The sequence below is a fragment of the Plectropomus leopardus genome, chromosome 5 (genome assembly GCF_026936395.1).
Source record: "Plectropomus leopardus strain MGB_pleo_1.0 chromosome 5, ASM2693639v1, whole genome shotgun sequence".
Lineage (NCBI taxonomy): Eukaryota > Metazoa > Chordata > Actinopteri > Perciformes > Serranidae > Plectropomus > Plectropomus leopardus.
The window spans coordinates 11,747,194-11,766,606 of record NC_142180.1 but is presented as its reverse complement, the minus strand read 5'-3'; the positions used below and the strand labels follow the sequence as shown (position 1 = coordinate 11,766,606).

The 19,413-nt window shown below is 41.1% G+C and overlaps 1 protein-coding gene across 1 annotated transcript in view; it reads left to right on the top strand.

Annotated features, from left to right (window-relative positions):
* syde2 (synapse defective 1, Rho GTPase, homolog 2 (C. elegans)) overlaps nt 1-19,413 on the top strand; it is a 54,769-nt gene that overhangs the window by 15,780 nt on the left and 19,576 nt on the right. Inside the window, exons 4-5 of the mRNA XM_042514552.2 lie at nt 10,933-12,080; nt 18,580-18,706. Coding sequence (XP_042370486.2) covers nt 10,933-12,080; nt 18,580-18,706 — 1,275 coding nt within the window. The remainder of the gene's footprint in view (nt 1-10,932; nt 12,081-18,579; nt 18,707-19,413) is intronic.

Genomic DNA, 19,413 nt, shown 5'->3' with positions numbered 1-19,413 from the left:
TTTTCACATCTTTACCTGTCAGTCAGATGTCCTATTTCGATGAAAAAGCAGTAAACAACTTCAGTTCCCAACCTCTGCTCTCATCAAAGTCACTAGACTCTATTGAAAATAACAAGGATTTTAGCACTTTGAACTAGTGCTGCACGATTTGGTAAAAATATGCGATTGCGATTATACTGAACAATATTGCGATTTGCAACTGTGATTATGATAAAATAAATAAATGAATAATGATATCATCAGTCTACCTTCTTGGTTATAAAGGAAAATGTAGAGAATAATAATAGTTTTGAAGTGTGTATTTCTCAACTCAAAACATACAAATATTAAGTAGAATAAGAAAAATACAAAACCTTAAGTTTTCACAGTACTGTTTTCAAAATAACTTAATATTTAAAAAATAAGTTTTTTCCATAAACTGGCTAAAGTTTTCTTCTTGGCTTTGGCTTTAGGTGGACTTTCCACATCCAGGCCACCCTCCTCCATTAATACGCAAATTTCAGCCTTTTATGCGGTTACATAATCGCACAGCTTGAAATCGCGATCGCATTTGCGATTAGATTAATCATGCAGCAGTACTTTCAACACAGGAGCTGCTGGTTTACCGCTGCCTCGATGAGATAGTTAGTGTTATTGTGAGACTTTGGTAAATTTAAACTAACCCTCTAGTCACACAGTAACACTAACAAACTGATGGGGGCAGGGGTACACCGGCAGCTCCTGTGTTCAGTGATGATAAATCACTGTTTTTCTTAATGGAGTCTGACTTTGAAGAAATGATCTAACAGTTTAATTTTCCTGTAGAAAATCACTGTCTGATGGAGAGGTGAAGCAGTGAAAATACTCTCAAGATAGCAGACTCTTAAACTGGCAACATTTTATTTTTGTGTGGGACTTTTTTAGGTGGCTAAAGTACATTTTGTTGCTAACCCCTCCACAGCAGCAAATTACTTAGCTTCAATGTCAGACTCCAGCTTGCTTCTATGGGAGCGTACCGATTGACTTCTACTGTTTGTCATATACTGTCTATGGATAAACACCTCATACAACTCCAGTTCAAAAAAACCTGACCTATCCCTGTAACCTCTTAAGGTGTGGCATTATCTTCCCGAAACAAATCTGCCTGTGACAAGGACACAGGTTAGATTGGCTGCTTATAAAGTCCTTGATCCTCATTGACTGGCGTCAAACTCCTGGCTGTCTCTGACATCACATGTGGCTCCGTCCTGAGAGACTGTCCTTGTAGGATTAGGATTAAACCAGTCCCTAAAGAGTCTCAGCGTACCAGCACAAGAAAGGCACTAATCATAGCACACAAAGGTAATGCAATCTAGGCTATTTCTGCCTGCACCTTTAGATCGGTTTCAGTCTTATTTTGCAGTCCAGATGAAATTTGCTGGTTTCATTAGGGGCCTTTCATGCTAGGTAAGCAGATGAGGCGACATAAATGAGGAGAGAGCATTGAGAGTTCGCTTGATCAGCATTTCTAACAGAGAAGGAATCTAGTTCTAAGCTCCTGTGAGCAGAAAGCCTTTTTTAAACATTCACTGAGCCGTCTACCTATTTAAAAAGCGCTTCATTTTCCACCACCTTGCTACCACCCAAAGACCTGCACCTCATTCACATCCTGTAATAAGAATCTCTTTAATGAGAGTAGCAGGTCTGTGATAGTGTGGGTTTACTGGTGCTCTGACTGGTTGCTGTGAAAATGAGAAGCGGGAGCACAGAAGTGTTGTTTTTTTTTCCTCTGCCTCCCGCGCCGGAACTGCCTCCCTCTCTGCTGCTGTGTTGACTTTGCAATTGATTCCTGTGGGTTTGGCGACGCCATCCCACACTTCACTGCAACAAAAAACGAGCAACAAGCCCGGCTACGTGTCATCAGAGAGGAAACGCTCATTACTGGTTGTTCGTGTGTGTTTTGTCTTGTGGGTGCAGTGGGCAAAATCAAAAGGAAGGGTAGGGAGGTAAAGTATTGCTTTAGTTAGAAACCTCCTTCACCTATAGAAATTGATATGTGTGTGTGTGTGTGTGTGTGTGTGTGTTGTGGTTGCTGTTAACTCAGTTTAACTGCAGAATGACGCTGCACTCCTCCTCCGCTCACACTGGTTGGTAGGGTTGGAGGATGGTGGGCAGGAGTGAAAATGACAACAGCTTGCTGTGGGTGCTCACTGCACCTTGCATTCAGTGTCCCATCTCTTCACTACAGGGTCAAACTGGACCTGTTTAAGAAGGTGTATAATTACAAAAACACACTTTTTTTATGAAAGCTTTTGTGTATTGTACCCTGATGTTACAGATAAACTGGACCTTTATGCCGATTTTCATTCATACGCACTGAAATACCAAAGTTGATGAGCTGTTTGCTTGCAAACTGCAAGATGATGCTTTAAAAGTGAAATAAGTGGATTTCTTTTTACCACCCTGCAGCACAAATGATCATAAAATATATGCTGTGGTTGGAAGGTTATTGATCAGAATGATCCTTTTCCAGTGTTCTGACTTATGCATACTCTATCAGGAAAACATATCTAGTCATGGATAAAAGTCATGGATTATTTAAGGAGCTATACCAGTTGTTTTGCCATTTGTATACATAGGCTATATAAAATTAATCAACATAGCTACCGTGATGTCACCCATTAGTTTGTAGACTGGGTTTTTTGACCATGAAATGAGCATATTTGGATGAGAGACTGGATCTGACTGTAGTGGCCCCTCCCTTAAATATAAGTAACTTTAAGCCTGAGGAAATTTAAACAGGTGAGTTATATAAAAATACAACCCCGTACAGTTGTCATGAATGTTGACATTAGCTATAGAGACTAAAAATGTTTTCGTATTTTAACATGGGGGTCTATGGTGATTGACTCACTTTTGAAGTCAGCCTCAAGTGGACATTAGAGGAACTGCAATTTTTGACACTTCCACATTGGCTTGATTTTTCAGCCTAGGAGGTTGCTGCTTTGTTTAGGCCCATTAACAGCAACTCACACATGATTTGCATAACAGCTGCCTATTCTGAAAACTGGATGTTGCATTACAATAATGTCAACATTTTATGCAGTAAATGTAATGCAGTGCAGACCTTTCAAATTGCTGTAGTCTTCTATACCATGCAACAATGAATGCAGCTTGATGTACACTGGGATGGATTTCACAACTCAAGAAAGTTTCAGAGTTGTTAAGACTTTTAGTAGGACTACAGTAGTTACCTAAAATAGCAAGAAATGCATTCAAAATCAAATGTACAACATGCATTTGAAAGTGGTCTGCGAAATTGTGAAATTCATTATTTATGGTTAAAAGGCTGAATCATGCAAAACATTGGACATCTTCATGAAAGTAAATAGCCTAATAAAAAATAGTACACCAAACTACACTGCACTTAACATGTGTTGGTTTGTACTAACATTATTGTTACCACCACAGTGAGCAGTATCTTTACCACTACTACTGCATGTGTGTTGAGGATACCACATCATATGTTGCCTAACCACATTTTTGCAAATGTGCCCATGCCGCCCAGGGAAAAATGGACTTTGAAGTGCGTCTTGACAAAGTTGTTAAGTACAGAACACAATGAGTGCAGCCATAGTGCTCAGCTTCACTGTTTCAGTCCCGTCGTCTCTTCATAGATATGAGTCCATACAGACTCCACTTTATCTGCAGTGCTTAAGATTTGACAGGCCTTTCGTTGATTAAGCACGAATAAGAGTGCCTGCTGAATTAATGAAGCAGTGCAGATGTAGATGACTCTCTGCGACTATAGCGTTCCTCTGTTTGGCTGGCTGGTTCTTTTTCTCTCACCGGATACACTCCAGACTCCTCGTGTGCTGCCTATTGACTGACTTTTTGTCCATCTGAATGCTCTATTTGTATGGAGAATAATGATTGATGGACCTTGGGGGTGGTGAGCATGGTGTGTTCCCAATCTCTTGTTCCCTTTAGCGCCTGTTTGGGGGAATCTGACTTGGCCAGCACTCAGAGTGGGATCAGAGCTATTTCTGGGGGTTGTTTTGGTCACGCTGGCTGCTGAGTTTGAGAGTTGGCCCTGGCTGCTAAAGTTACATGAGAGTTCAAGCCTCCAAGCTCCAACCTGGAATCTAATCTCGGCTGACGATTGCACGTTTGGGTCTGGAGGAAGTCAACAAGTCAGAGGAGCAACAATGTGAGAGCAGCACTTCAAAACCAGAACAAATTCCTTAGCTTGGCGATAGATGTGAAGTTCAGGTCACATAGTTCTCTCATGGCTTGCTCTTTCTGGTCTGTTCTTCATTTTATCACCAGCTGCAGAAAACTGTGCTGCTCTCCATTTTGATGAATAAAGGATTTTGTCTGTGCACACTAATGCAGAATCCTTCCTCAATTGGTTATGCATGCATTTGGGGTCACAGTAGTATCTGCAGTTTAGTCAGAAGAGAATAGTGTGGCACGGTGTACGGATACCAAAAAGGTATTACAATATCCTGATGCTCAAAACGGTACAATACCCCATTTTATTAGTATGGTATTTTAATGACATTGTTTTTCTTAATGCCGTATTTCCTAAATTCCTATGAGTTTATCGATGTGCGACAGAAGGTCAGTCTGTGTGTGTGTGTGTGTGTGTGTGTGTGTGTGTGTGTGTGTGTGTGTGTGTGTGTATGCAGCACTCTGCAGGGCTTGACATTCATGCTCAAACGGGGCAAGTAAACCTAGTATAGGAATGCCTCATACTGTTGTCCGATCAGGAAAGTGAAAAATACATGTGATGTCAAGTGTAACTGAAAATAAACTACTGTATCGCTGAAGCAGAGTTTTTCCAAATGAGCTGCGTGCACAAGTCTGTCTCACCACAAAGCACTGAACTGGAGAAAAATCAGACATATGGGACACGATTGAAGTTAACTCTGGGGTTGATGATAATAGGGCTGTACCCGATTCAGACTTGCTTTGTTTTGTCCAGAAGCTAATGTTAACTGTCCTGCCTTTCAAATGAGGGCTCCAGTGTGGTTCCATTATTTTTTCTGATATTTTTGGTTTTTGCCATGGTATTGTTTCTAAAGATAATGTTGGTATTGTGACAGCACTAGTAGAGAGTCTGATCCTTACCATGCGTTTGATAAGAAGTTTTCCAAGAGTGTTTTTAACCTTCAAGCATTAAGGGTTGTTTATATATCTTTTATATAATTAAATGGTATAAAACATTTCCCAGAGCCTAAGGTGGTGTCCTTATGTTGCCTGTTTTTGGACCAAAAACTAAAAGATTTTCAAAGTATGTAAAAAAAACCCAAAACATTTATTCTCTTTGGTACTACCTGCAGGGTTGTGCAATTGATGACACACTTTCTTTGCTGGAAATCAAGCCTTCATTTTCCTTCATTTTCCCGGGAGATGGTACCTGGTGGCAGAAAGAAGTGCATAGTAGTGAAAGCAAGGCTTACACGGAGCCAATCTAAACGCAGATGATGTCATGATACTATAGCCAATAATTTGACCACATTATCTTTATATAATAAGTTAGAGCAAACCTGTGCATTTCTACATTATAAATATAATGATATGAAATAATTGCAGTGAAGAAGCATCGTTGTAAAATTGATTGTGTCTCCATTAAATATTTACTGCTGAAAAAGTTTTTTGTTTGTATTCATATATAAAAAAAACAAGTCATCTGTCAGTGCTCAACGTGTAGCTTCTAGTGCCTTGTTGTTTGGATGGTGGCGGTGCAGCGAGGCCGGTGTGGCTGCAGGCTGTCTAGAATTAGCAGCCACTGTGTTGGTGGAGTTACAGCAGGGCAGGAATGCTTGCAGTGGTAGGCGAGCTAGGCTACATGAGGGCTGCTTTGGCAGGGGGCCATGTTGTGCTAGTGAGAAGGCCCTGCATGCTTGGATATATTAGCAGGGGTTTTGTAACCATTGTCATGAAACGGCCGGGGCTCCCGCAGCCCCTGAAAGGCCTTCCAGCGCTGAATGATTTAGAGCCAAAAGGAGAGGAAGCAGTGCAGAGCCTGGCCTCGGTCACCGAGCGAAGAAACCACAGGACAAGTATGCCATTCACCGGTTTATTTACACTCCCCTTGTTTGTCAGCACTCCCTGGTCTTTTCTGTTTTTACATTGAACATACACATTTGGCAGACATGCTTGTACAGACACACACTCAAGTGAATACAAATGGTTTTACAGGGGTAATCAGGGACAGCAGATTACTGTCTCCCTCCAAGGCTTATCAGAGTATGCTCACACAGTGACACACACACACACACACATTCTCACATTGTGGTAGGTAAAGCACCTAATATTGTTTCACAGGAAGGCATTTCACATTATCCGACTATTATTTACAGCTTGGCATTTGCTAGAGGGACAAGTTGGCTCTTGATGGAGGATACAAATATCAGGCCTATTCGATAATGATCAGGTCTTCCCTCACACACACATGCTCACACACACCCTCCTCGTGCACCTGTCTGGTGACAGCGTTTTGAAAAGCCCTCTTCGTAAATTCCTGGGCTTTGTTAAGAGGTGTCGGCCGAGTGCACGAGGAGGTCTGCAGGGTCACAAAGGGCATGTGTGTGTCTTTATGCATGCATATTTACATGCACTCTCTCTTTGTGTTACAGTAATATTGTGTGTGCATGTGCATGTTCAAGCATTCGGGGTGGACACAGTTACCCAGCTCAGGTGTCAACCAGAGAAATGCAGACCTTTTGCCCTTTGACCCTGGAACATGGCCCTGGAGGGTTGGGTGTCAAACCATCGGCCCTGAACCTCAGCTAGTGAGGTGTCGCATTACTCCCCTGGCTGCTGCCACAAGGCCAAAGGCTACAGAGGACACAGCTGCGTGTGTGTGTGTGTGTGTGTGTGTGGACCACAGTCATTAACCATGCAGCAGTCATTAACTGATGTGCCTTACAGGGATCGTGGACATTGCCCCAGTTCTTGATGATTATCAAGTAACTGGAACAACAGCAGGATGCTGATGGACGTTGTTTTGTTGATGTTGATTGTATCACATAGTGAAGTAAATGGGCACTGATGCCGCAGTTTTTATAGGTATCACATGTAGCAGTGTGATTGAAATCAGAATCAAAATATTGATAGCATTATCCTGATATTGATTAGAAGTAAGAATAGTTATTGATCACTTTCTGAATACCAGCCAAGTACTGCAAAATGTGATACTTGATACAAAACAGGTGGTTGTTCTTTATGGTTGCTTATTATTCTTTGCTCAGATATCTACATTAGGGAACTTTTGTGACTTATATTTTTATGTAGCACTGATGCAGTGAGCTATTTAGCACATATATATAACAATAAATACCCATAAATCATTCCAACTCAAGGAGTCCACACCGTTGCTATAATGATGACAATAATGATGTAAATGAACAACAGCATTGTCTTCAATAATTAGCAACATCTTCTTTAAGTGAGACGCGTCTCATGTGTGCCATATGTGTAATTATGGACACATTATGATCTCTATTACTTGCAACTTATATTTAGTTCAACTCACTTTTATACATACATTCCAATATCACAAATCACAGTTTGTGTCAACATATGGTTCCCTCTGTCCTTGGACCCTCACAGCATGCATAATACCTTTCATTCTCAATAGTACTGTAATGTAATACTCAACGCAATATGTAGAGAAATTAATACTATAAAAGAATTCAAAGTTAAACTGTGTTTCATGTTTTGGGAATTTCACTCCTGATAAACCTTGTTTCAGACCTGACCAGAGCTCTCTGTGTACACGACCCCACCCCAGATGTTGTTTGGTGCGTTTGCACCTCCAGAGGCCTCCACCCATGTTCTCCCTTCTCAGAGCGCCTCTGTGTCTATTATTGGCAGGAAGCTGTGACAGGGAAGGCTACTCAGCCAGAGGGGAAAGGAGGCTAAACATGGTTTGGTGAGGAATGTGAGAGAACAGCCGTGTTCATTTGTACATTCACCAGCCAGCCTGCCAGCCTTCCAGTCGACCATCCAGACCTCTGAGTGCCTGGACAAGGGGCGCCTTTGTCCCCCATCTGCTGGCTACACCCTGCCCTGCTTCTGCCCCCCATCTTACCCTTCTCTCCATCCTGTTGCACCTCCTCTGCCTCCCTCTTTTCACTTGTGGGCCCTCGCCCCAGAATAGCACAGCAGGTCCCCTCTGAAAATAGAGCTGGTGATGTTGGCAGGGTCAAGCTCTCTCTCTCCCTCCTCTTTCTTCTTTGTATCTCCCTCTCTCTCTCTGCGTGTGTGTTTCTCTCTCTATTACAGAATCACTATTGTTTCTGAGGTTTACTCAGAGAAAGTAATTGATTAAAACAACAAAAGCATTTATATGTGAAATGAGAAATCCAAAATCATGAATTAAATGATCATCTTTAAATGTCTAAATAGCTCATCAGCCGAATATCTTTTTAACTATCTAGGCCAAGTCTAAAAGCACTCCTACAAGGCTCACAGAAGGTAAACTCTTCCTGCAGAGTCATGTAGTCCAGCATTAATCTCCCATGGGCCCATGCAGCGAGGTATTCCCTCTAAAGTGTAAAAAAGGCAGTGTAGCCATGGAGGAAATCTCATTAAGAGAGCTCTGAATGTAGAAAATAGCTGTTTTTCTGTTTGAGACCAGCTCAAGCTTCCCATTGAGCAAATAGCAGGATACCTGTAATTTGACAAATTCCACTTTAATCACTCAAATGGCTTGGTGCCAATTATTTCTCCGTCTCTTGCCAGGTAAATTATTTGAAAGTGGAAAATGACTCAAAGGGTAGTGATGGTGATGGAAATCTTTGGAAGTAATCGTGTAGAAGGTGCATTGGTACATTAATTTTTGTTGTTATTAAGGCAGTTACAGTCAGAACATACTAATGGATGGAGGCAAAAAAACATTCAGACATGTTACCAGTGATGTTACTACTAAAAATAGTGACAGCAATTGTTGATAGACTCTTAAACATGCATTAATTGATTTCAGGGCAGCGGAAAAACAAGACACAAACTCCACACTGACAAACTTTAAAGATGATATGGCTTTACCAAGCACTTACCTATTTACACATCTGGCTGATAAGGAGTAACATAAGCACTTATTTGGAGTCCTGAGTCTGAAAGTCCAATATTTGCTCCTCTTTTAGCTCTGTTTTTTGTCTCCACCAACTCCTGAGGGTAATATCTGGCTCTTAAGCTGTTAAATACTCCACTATGTTCACCATCTAGCTGCTGACTTTGTCTTCCTGCAGTGTGGTGCTTGGTAGGTACTGTACAGTTGGTGTGTAGAGCTTTTTTTTGCCGAAAACAGCCTTCTGTGGCTGAAAATGACACTGATACTCCTTTTCTGCCAACAAGGAACATGTTCTGTTCTGGTTTGCGCACCAAATTTTGAACTGTTCTCAGCAATTGGACCCATAAATAGATTAGTTCGGAACCTTGAAAGTTGGTTCCAGGCTAGAACCAAGAAAAAGCAGGTTCTCCTTGACATGAAGTGCGGAACATGACAACATCAGTGGGTGTATCATATTCTACAAATTGTAAAATGTGGATAAAGTCTTGCACGTAATATTCGTGTATGTCTTCTTATCATTACACCAATATTTAGCAGATGCTTGTTATTTGAAAAAAAAAAAAAAAACATCTCTTACTTTAAACAGCTCACTGGTAATCAGTGCAATCTTCCGTCTTGCTATTTCTGTTTGCTTCCGCTGTGCGAAAAACCCTGGCTGGTTTGTTATATAGCACCAAGTTTCCAAGAATCCTGAACTGGTTCAAGAGCAAGACATAATTCTGTGGAAAGGTGTGTCAGAGCAGTGCGAGAACCAATATAGTAAAGTTACAGGCCTTCAAACCAAAATGGTGAGCTGAAAGCCAGTAGAAATCTCTTTGTAGCTTTTGGAAACTACAAACTTAGCTGATAATTCTCTGTGGCTCTACATGTGACACTTTTCACGAAGCACATAGACATTTGAATCAATGTTCATTGAATAATAGTGATTACAGCAGTTTTAGATATTGCAAGATTATTAGCCCAGCCACAGAGACGCTCTTGTTGGGTAAGCGACCTGTTGAAAAAACGACATGGATAAAATTTAAAGCCACGGCTCTGTCCTGTAGACTAAACAATAGCTGTCACTCCTGCGTAGAACTCTAGACCCTAAAATTTCACATTGTAGACATCTAGTTAGGCAAGAACTGCCCACACAGTCCAATCCAAATGGCTGTTTTTCAACTTGAATAATGACTAAGTAACCCTAGCTCAGCCCTGAAGCGGTTGGTGTCTTTGGACAGACATTTCCACGCATATAGGCAATGTTTTTCCTGGAGCTGCAGCTGAAGACATTCCACTTTAATTCCCCTGGTGTTTGATTGAATAAAGCCCACTTCAAGCAAAGGGGCCTCTTTGTGAAACTCTTTGTGAACAATAGAATTTTAGATATCTGGCCATTTTAGCAACAGTTAGTTATCTAAATCACTGTCTAGGTTTACATATAGAGACTATAACTGTGTTATATAGTGCTCAAGTGTTTATAACGCGTTGGCTGCTTAATGTGTCTCTGTCAGTGGATTACTGGGTTGTATGTAAACCTAATCACTTGATGATGTGCCACGAAGGTGTAGTGCTTCTCTGAGAGACTGTAAATTATGGCTCATGCATACTTTGCCTTTGGTTTTAGTCTTTTCTTTCCTGTCTGCCTTCACTGGACTTCTGAACAGTTACGTGTAATCATGGTTAAACCAGTGATTACAGTGACTTTAAGAACTTGTGACTGGTGGTACCCATTTGTTCCTGCGAGTAATCCAAAAAAAGTTGCTTTATAAACATTTTTCCTGCCAATGAATTTGGCTGTAAAACTGTTTAAACTTTTCCACGAATTGTCAACCCAAAAAAATCAAAATTTTAAAAAGTGCGAGGCTCTCCTTTTAATCAGTGTCTCTCTTGCCCTGTTATTTCCTCTGTAGATGGTCCTGACCTGCCCAATGTTGTCAGCTCCCCTCCCTCCAGCCCAAACCCGGCCAAGAAGAGCAGCTCCATCAACTGGTCCTTCCCAGACAGGATCAAGTCCCCACGCACTGTAAGGAAGATTTCTATGAAGATGAAGAAGCTTCCGGAGCTCAGCCGGAAACTTAGCGTCAAGGGCACCCCGAGCAGTAGTAGTAGTAACAGCAACAATGGCAACGTAAACAGTAATTTAGAGCCCCGAGCCCATTCTCCCCGAAACAACGGGAGTGGATCAGAGACCGCCCCCCATTCCTCAGGCCCTCCTAGGTTAGCAACGTCTGGGGGTGGACAGGCCAGCCGTAATGTGATCTCACGCTACCACCTGGACAGCAGTGTGTCCACACAACACAGCTTCAGCAAAAAGAAAAGCAGTGGCAGCTCAAAGTCTGCCAGTAAAGGAGGCTACCTCAGTGATGGTGACTCGCCTGAACTAGTGGCCAAATCTGGGAAGCACGGCTCTGCAGAGGGGAAGGGAGGAAAAGGAAAGGAGATGGAAACAGGAGGCGGAAACTCTAAACTCAACGGCACGGAGCTGGACATTGATGCTTTCCGACATTACAGCTTCACAGAGCAGCCCAAGTGCAGCCAGTATATCTCCGGACTGATGAGCCTGCACTTTTATGGCGCTGAGGACCTCAAACCTCCACGCATTGACTCTCGAGACGTCTATTGCGCCATCCAAGTGGACTCAGTTAATAAAGCACGAACCGCCCTCCTCACATGTCGAACTACCTTCCTGGATATGGACCACACCTTCAACATCGAGCTGGAGAATGCCCAGCACCTGAAGCTAGTGGTTTTCAGCTGGGAGCCCACGCCGAGACGCAACCGGGTCTGCTGCCACGGTACGGTGGTTCTGCCCGCGCTCTTCCGGGTGACGCGTTGCCACCAGCTGGCGGTGAAGCTAGAGCCACGGGGGCTGATCTATGTCAAGCTGAGCCTGATGGAGCAGTGGCAGAACTCGCTGGATGGTGGGCCAGATGGAGACAGGGAGCCCCAGGTGTTTGGTGTGGAGGCGTGGCGGGTGGTGGAGAGGGAGAACACGGGACTGATGGTGCCACTGCTCATAAGCAAGTGCATCAATGAGATCGAAAAGAGAGGCTGCCAGGTGAGTCTACCTTTCAATGTTTGGTTTAGAGAATAAAAACAAAAAACAAGAGCTGAACGTGTTGGTGACAACCAGCTGACACTGTGGCAAGCTGTGTTTCTGCTGGTCATGATTAGTGCTGCACATTTTAAGTTCATTTTTCAATAATCTGACTGTGCTATTGTTGATTAATCAGTTGTTAAGATTATAGAAGGCCAGAAAATAGCGACAAATGACCAGCAGAAGTCCTCCAGAGGAGATGTCCTCCTCAATCGTCTAATGGTCCCAAACCAACCACATTCAGTTTAAAATGCCATAAAGCAAAAAAAAAGCAACAACCCTTCACATTTTAGAAGCTGCAAACAGGTGATATTTAGATTTTTTGCTTTATTGAAGAGTTGTCGAATTTTTTGTTGATAATTTTTCGCTAGACTGACCTCAAGCTGATGAGTTGATTACAGTAGGATTACAGCCCTAAATATAGCAAATAATAATAATTTTTATTATCATTAAACTGTGATGATTGGTTTCTTGAGTGAAATTACAGAAAATAGTGATTTTTTTTAATTAGAATAATTTTCCAGAGCTTAAACTGGTTCCTTCAAATTGGCCATCAGTCCAGAACCATATCATATGAGAGGAAATATCACCTTAGATTTTAGAAATAGTAATATTTTAAGTGTTGTCTCCTGGTTTAAAGGCTGCATTACAGTAAAGTGATGTAATTTTCCAAAGGAACCAGACTGCACTAGCTGTCCTCTAATTAACCTTAACACACTAGATTACTACATCCACATTTTTGATGATTATCTTTCAAAAATATTACTGTATAAATATTTTCAGAAATCACCAACAGTTGATATTAAGGTATTTGTTAATGAATATGGTGGCATTTGATTTTCTCTATATTGCCCAGCTCTAAATGAAAAATATTTACTGATTACATTTCTGTTAACTGACTTATTTAATAATCATTCCAGGTCTCTATGATATATGCTGTGAATATATGCACAGTATATGTTTGAGGACTCATATACACAGTAGATGTGGGTGGAAGCTGTTCAGATCCTGTTGTGTCAATTGAAAACAGAAGTGGATTAATTTGAAAAGATGTATGAGATCTGTGAGAGAATAGGGAGAGAAAAAATCCCACATTCGTAGCATCCTTTTAGCTCAGTATGTCCTGAGACGGGTGCTTGCCCTGCAGCCAGCTATAGTGCTGGATGACTGGCATGAGCAGAATGGAAAGAAGAGATGTATTGCACTTCATGATGTCTCTGAGCCCTCCTGGGGCGTCTGGCTCTTTTATTTAGAGAGGAGAAAGACTCAGAGTTAAGAGACTGATGTTGTGTTGGTGTTGATGTTGGAATGGATCATGTGATCGTCTTCTGTTTTGCCCCCGCCCCTCCACTTTTCATGTGCTCTTTGAAGCCCAGAGAGAGGATAGAGAGGCGGCAGCGTTTCTCCTAATTAGAGCTGAGACAGCCGCAGTAAAAGTGTCTGGCCATCGTTGGTGACTGATCACTCTAGGGGGGCATGCCAGGGGCAGCGGGTGCCGGGGGCCAATAGACAAACATTAGGCCTCTCCAAGGAGCCTGTCTGTCAAATATTACCCCACCCTCGGCCACTTGTGCAGCATGCCGGGCTCCTAGCAGGAGTAATAATAGCAAAGCTGATTGTTTGATTTCTAAAGGTAGAAAATAGTTTTTAATGCTGATGTCAAATTAAAGGTTCGGGTTTTATTACATTTGAACATAATGAGCTTGTGTATCAAAGTTGGTGGTGCATTAGACAAGAGGACCAACTAGTGATTGTTGCCATTAAGTCATCCATTAATCTCCCAGTTGTTTTTTTTTTTATTTTATTTTATTATTTATTTATTTGATCCAACTTTTTATTGATCAAACAATTCAATTATTTGGTTTTTAAAATATCAGAAAATTTTGAAAAATATCGGTTTTCCAGAGCCCAAAGTAGCATCTTAGAATTTCTTGTTTTGTCCAGTCAACAGTACCATCAATTGTTGTAATTCATGTTTTAATTTTTTTTTCAATTATTCAATTAATCTCCAAATTCAGAGCCCGATGGGACCTCTTCATTTTGCCTGTTTTGTGTGGGGAAGAGTTTAAATCTAAAATGAATTACCTTTACAAGAATAAAAGCTGACAAAAAGCAGCAATTCTCACATTTAAGAAACTTAAACCAAAGAGTGTTTGGCACTTTCGGTTGATAAACAATGGATCCATTTTTGAAGTTGTCCTTGATTTATTTTTTTTGTTGAGCAATAGATGAATCGACTAATCATTTCATCACAACACGAGACAATACATGAAGCCAACAATTAGTAAAGGGAACTTTCAGACCTGTATTTGTCAGTACTATATCATTCAGGTTTTACTATGTTTCCTATTGAGGATTTTTTAAAAAGTTTTATCAAATTGTTGTGTAAATGTAATGAAACACCTTATAAGCTGCGGTTAAAAAGAGGGAAATATACCTGTTATGGAAGCATAAAGGGACCTGACTGCCCTTTACAGACCAGCTGTAGCTCTCACTTAACAAATAGTGTTCAGCCTGCTGGTTCAGATTTCTTCTGTTTATATAATTCACGCTTGTTTGCCGTCCTATATAGTGATTCTTATCTGTTTCTGTCTCCCCTTGTTTGCCTCTTTCTCCCTCTGGCTCTGTTTTTCACTCAGTCTTTGACACTGTTTGGCTCCCCCAGGTTGCAGGCAGACGGGGGTTAGGACGGGGTTTGACACCAGATCCCAGAGGAATTTGCAGGCTGTGTCATTAAAACATGCACGGCCTGACGTGCAGCGGTGTGCCTTTACAAATGATTATGTGGATGTTTGGTGGAGACTCTTTTTCAGAGTCTCTTAGAAATGAGTGTCCTCAGGGCTTCTTCGAGCTTTTAAGACGTTGGATGATTGTGGGTGTTTTGAAAAGACTGCACATAATGTCGTTGCCATAGACTGGAGTTATGTGTGTGAGCACTCTGTACCCATTAAAGAGAACCTAGTAACCCACATACTACCAAACATGCAGGCAAAAGATGCACACAGATGTTGTGACATGTTATGAATCGTCGTATAGATGCACAGTTTCAGACTCCAACAGACTTCTTAGCATTTTGTTGACGAATGTTTAAGGTTCGACTTGACACACGTGATTTCCAGACTGTTAGATGTTGAATCAATAACATTGTCGGCTTCATCTGTCTGTTAAAGAAGTGTCATTTAGGCTATCTAACACTAGTCTCTGTGGGGAAAATATTCTGTAATGGCTCTTTTCAAACATGACAGGACTGCAGCAATTCTTGTGTAATACGGGGAATCTGGCACAAGTGACAGACTGGTAGAAAAGAAGTTTTTCTTCTGTCATCTCAAAGGCTACATCAGTAAAATATTAAGTGGGTATTTTGAAGTTGAAAACTTAATGAACATAAGCACAAGGGATTCATGACTCTGCTCTCAATTGTGGATCCCTTAATAACGTTTCTCATTAATTGCATAGTCTGTTAGGTGAATTATTAAAATCTAATGCCTTTTTTATAGTACAAAGTACAAGACGTAAAGTTGTGACTCCCCTATATTCCTACAGGATTATAAGCTGTGTGTAGACACTTTTGCTAAAATTTCATAGAAGAGCTGTGTTTTTTCCTCTTTGTTCAGCAAGACAAAACATCACCTATTTTTTTCATTTGTTAAGATTATTTGATTTTTTGTGCTGTGGGCTACTAAACTGATAATCTTTGGGTTCTGCACATTAATAGAAAATAAAAAGAATCACCTACTTTTGTTTTTGTATTTGTGTAGTCATGCACTGGAGATTTGCACACATGCATGCTCTCCTGTAATGTGTTTACGCACATACATATGTGGGGAATCCTTAACTCACACCAGGAAGGCGCTCTGTCATCTGTCGTGAAGGTGACATAGCATTATTTTCCTTCGAGTGCCGATGAGAATAGTGAGTCATGTTTGGAGGAAGTCAACAGCTTGGTGGACTGACTTTGATCGAACACTCAAGCATTAGTGCAGTGAAATGCACTTTTCTTTCTTTCCTTTGATGTCTCTATTAAGTCTTTAAGCTAATCCCAGACCAAAAAAAAAAACTGATCCTATCACTGGTTCTAGAGTCACTGAGCGTCAACATTCCTGTTGGGGGAACTCGTTTGGTTTTGTGGTCATTGTGTCTGCCTTGTTCTGCATATACATCTTGGCTGGTGCTGCCTGTCGTGTTGCCCGGCAGCCACAGTGCATAAGTGCAAGCCCTCTTTTTTGCTAACAGCTGTTCCACGCCTGCGCTCGGCTCTCCTCCAAAGAGAGACTCTTTTTTTTTTTTCCTGAATGGACTTGTTGTTCATTGTGCCCAGTGACTTCTGTTTACTCTCATACAAAGGCAAATCCCTGCCTAATCTGTGCTCCTCTCTCCCTCTCGTGTGAGGTTTAGAAAACACTGCTTGACTCAACGAGGAGCGCTCACAAATAGTTGGTCTGGTGGGGAGACATTATAGTGCTCCTACGCTGGAGCCCGGAAAGGCCAGCAGTGTGTATGAGTGTGCGTGTATTTGTGTTTGTGTGGAACCGGACCCGACCCGCCATTCACAGCCCACTGACTTAACACGTTACCGAGGCAACCACACCAGTTGGTCTGCTATGCCACATACCAGACAGACACATGTAGGAGAAATTATGGTATGTCTGTAGCCAGGGCCTAATCCCAACATAACAAGGAGACCGCTAGTGCCAAGTTTCAACTATCGAATGTCAACGTCTAGAGGAAATTGTTAAGAGTTCCTTCAGTTCACACTGTGGAGGCGTAGGTAAGGAAACATTAATGGTTTACTGTGCAGTGCGTCCATTTTTAATGCTGAGCTGTCAGCTGGGTTGTTAGAGGAGCTCAGTGTTTATCCAGTCAGTCAGAAGGATGTGACATTTTTATCACACCTCTGAGTGTAGTTTGGCAAAACACAGAGCATGCTGGTTCTTTAATTCACTCTGAAAAAAGCTGAGTGATGAAAATATGCTCACTGATGTGTTGAAAAATATTCTACATAGAAACTTTTAATGCACAATGGTGTTTTAAACTCGGAGCTATGTGTCCTCTGAGAGAAATAACCAGATTCTCCTCTTAGAATTGAAATCATGACTAACACAACGCACTATTGCTCATTTTAATCTAATGAGGAATTTTACAGCTTCAGCCTCACTTGACCAATAATTTATGGTGGGAATGTTCTTCTTGAAAAGTTAAATTCAAAAGCAAGAAAAAAGTACGTTTGTTTTATTCAGTAAACTTTTTCCAGCTACCGATTGGGGGACTGCCCATTATTTCAATGGCTCATAATTGCGAAGCACCAACAGTCCCAAAAATGTCATTGGGTCAAAAGCCTTTTTTTTGGACAACAGCTCTGCCCCTGATTGGCAAGTTCTTGTTGCTTTTGTTGGTTGAGTTGGTTAGGTTTAGGTGCAAGGAGTAAAATTGGGGAGGGTAAAGGTAAAAATACCAGGGTAAGTCAATCAGAGGCAGATTATGCCTTCCCTAGAGTACAGGTCTGATGTTCATTCTACAAGAGAAATTGCCCTTTACAGCAATGGGAGTTTGGTTTTTTGAAATAATGGTCTTTTGGTCCAATGGGACAATTTTTCAAACTATTGGGGCTTTGGAATTCTGAATCGTCAAACAATGGCGTAGTACCGCAGACTGTTTGGTATTATAATTAGCTTATTTTGGCTAATATAAGCTAATGTCAGGAGCATAATGCAGAGCTGAGGCATTTGAATTTTAGCTCTATCTCCTCTTTGCATTTAGCAGGTCACATGCAGTTTTTGTTAGAGTTTCACCTTTTTTCAGCAAGAGTTATGGAGTTTCTCTTTAAACGTTTAAAACAAACTTTAACAGTCTGTCTCTGTTGAGCAGACGTAGCTTCCAGTCAGTCAAGTTGGATTTATTTGCGTAGCCCAAGTTTATGTCAGGGATTGACAATCTATACAACCTATGACTCCATCTAGCCCTAAACCCTCAAGTTGGATTGAAAAACCTAAGCAAAAAAATTAAATCAGAAAAATATAAAGGGAGAATCTTTATGAAGAAAACAGGAGGAGGATTCTCAGGACTCACATAAAGTATATGCAGAGTAGACAGAAGTGTAGACAGAATATCAGAATGAAAATATAAAGACACAGGATTACTGCAAGTAGAACAGAGGGAGAATGTAAGATATGTTTAGTAAGATAGGTAAATGGTAAGACTTTGTAGCGTGGTGCTGCTCCACTCTGGGCCTGATAGAGTTACATATACAATCTATAAAATGTAATTTGTTCAAGTAAACTGCCATTTGCAGAGATAAAACAGATGAGTTTTGAGACACCTGGATTTTATGTGAAAGTAGTCTTGGCTTCTGTCCAGGACATTGTTTAAGTGCAGACTTGATCGATAGGGCTGTAAAAATGTCTGCCGCTCTGTCAAATGTTTTGTTTACTTGACCTGCTTGTGTCTCTCTATGTATTTCCAGGTGGTGGGTCTTTACCGTCTGTGTGGATCTGCAGCCGTGAAAAAGGAGCTCCGTGAGGCATTTGAGAGAGACAGCCACGCCGTGGAGCTGTGTGAAAACACGTATCCTGACGTTAACGTCATCACAGGTAAATAGATCGCTGGTTACCGAGAACATGAGATGGCAACAAAGCAAGGGATCGCTAAACACACTTGGCATAATTAGGAGCGTTGTTTTACTAACTAGAGCGTTGGTGTCTCTCTTACTCTCTGTTAAGATACAGTGTCACACAATACACTACATACTACAGTATACACAACATGTTCTCAGGTTTCCCATGAAACAGACAGCAGAGCGCAGACAGACAGCACAGTTGAACCCAGATCTGTTTACACAAATTATTTCCAGATTAGCCTACTTGTTTGGTCCAAAAAACGTCAAAAACTTTTGAATTGCCCATCATTATTTCCCAGAGCCCAAACTAGTATCTTAAAATTGGTTGTGCTATTCTGAAAAAAAAAACCAACATACAAATCCAAAAGATATCCAGGTTTCCATCAAAGAAGTCAAGCTGCAAATTCTCACTTTTTAGAGGCTAAAACCAGCAAATTTATGGCATTTCTGCTTGAAAAATGACATTTACGATGAATAGATTCATAAAATTGTTGATTATTTCCCTGAGGATCACTTAATCAATTCAGATGGAGAACCTCTCAAATCATCAATTTCATTGAGAGGTTTTCTGAAAAAAAGAGGCACAAATTTAAGATTTATGTGCTAAAGATATTTATTATACTGAATTATGTCAATCATTTTAAACTTCTATCATACATCCGTCACAAGAACATTGAGCAG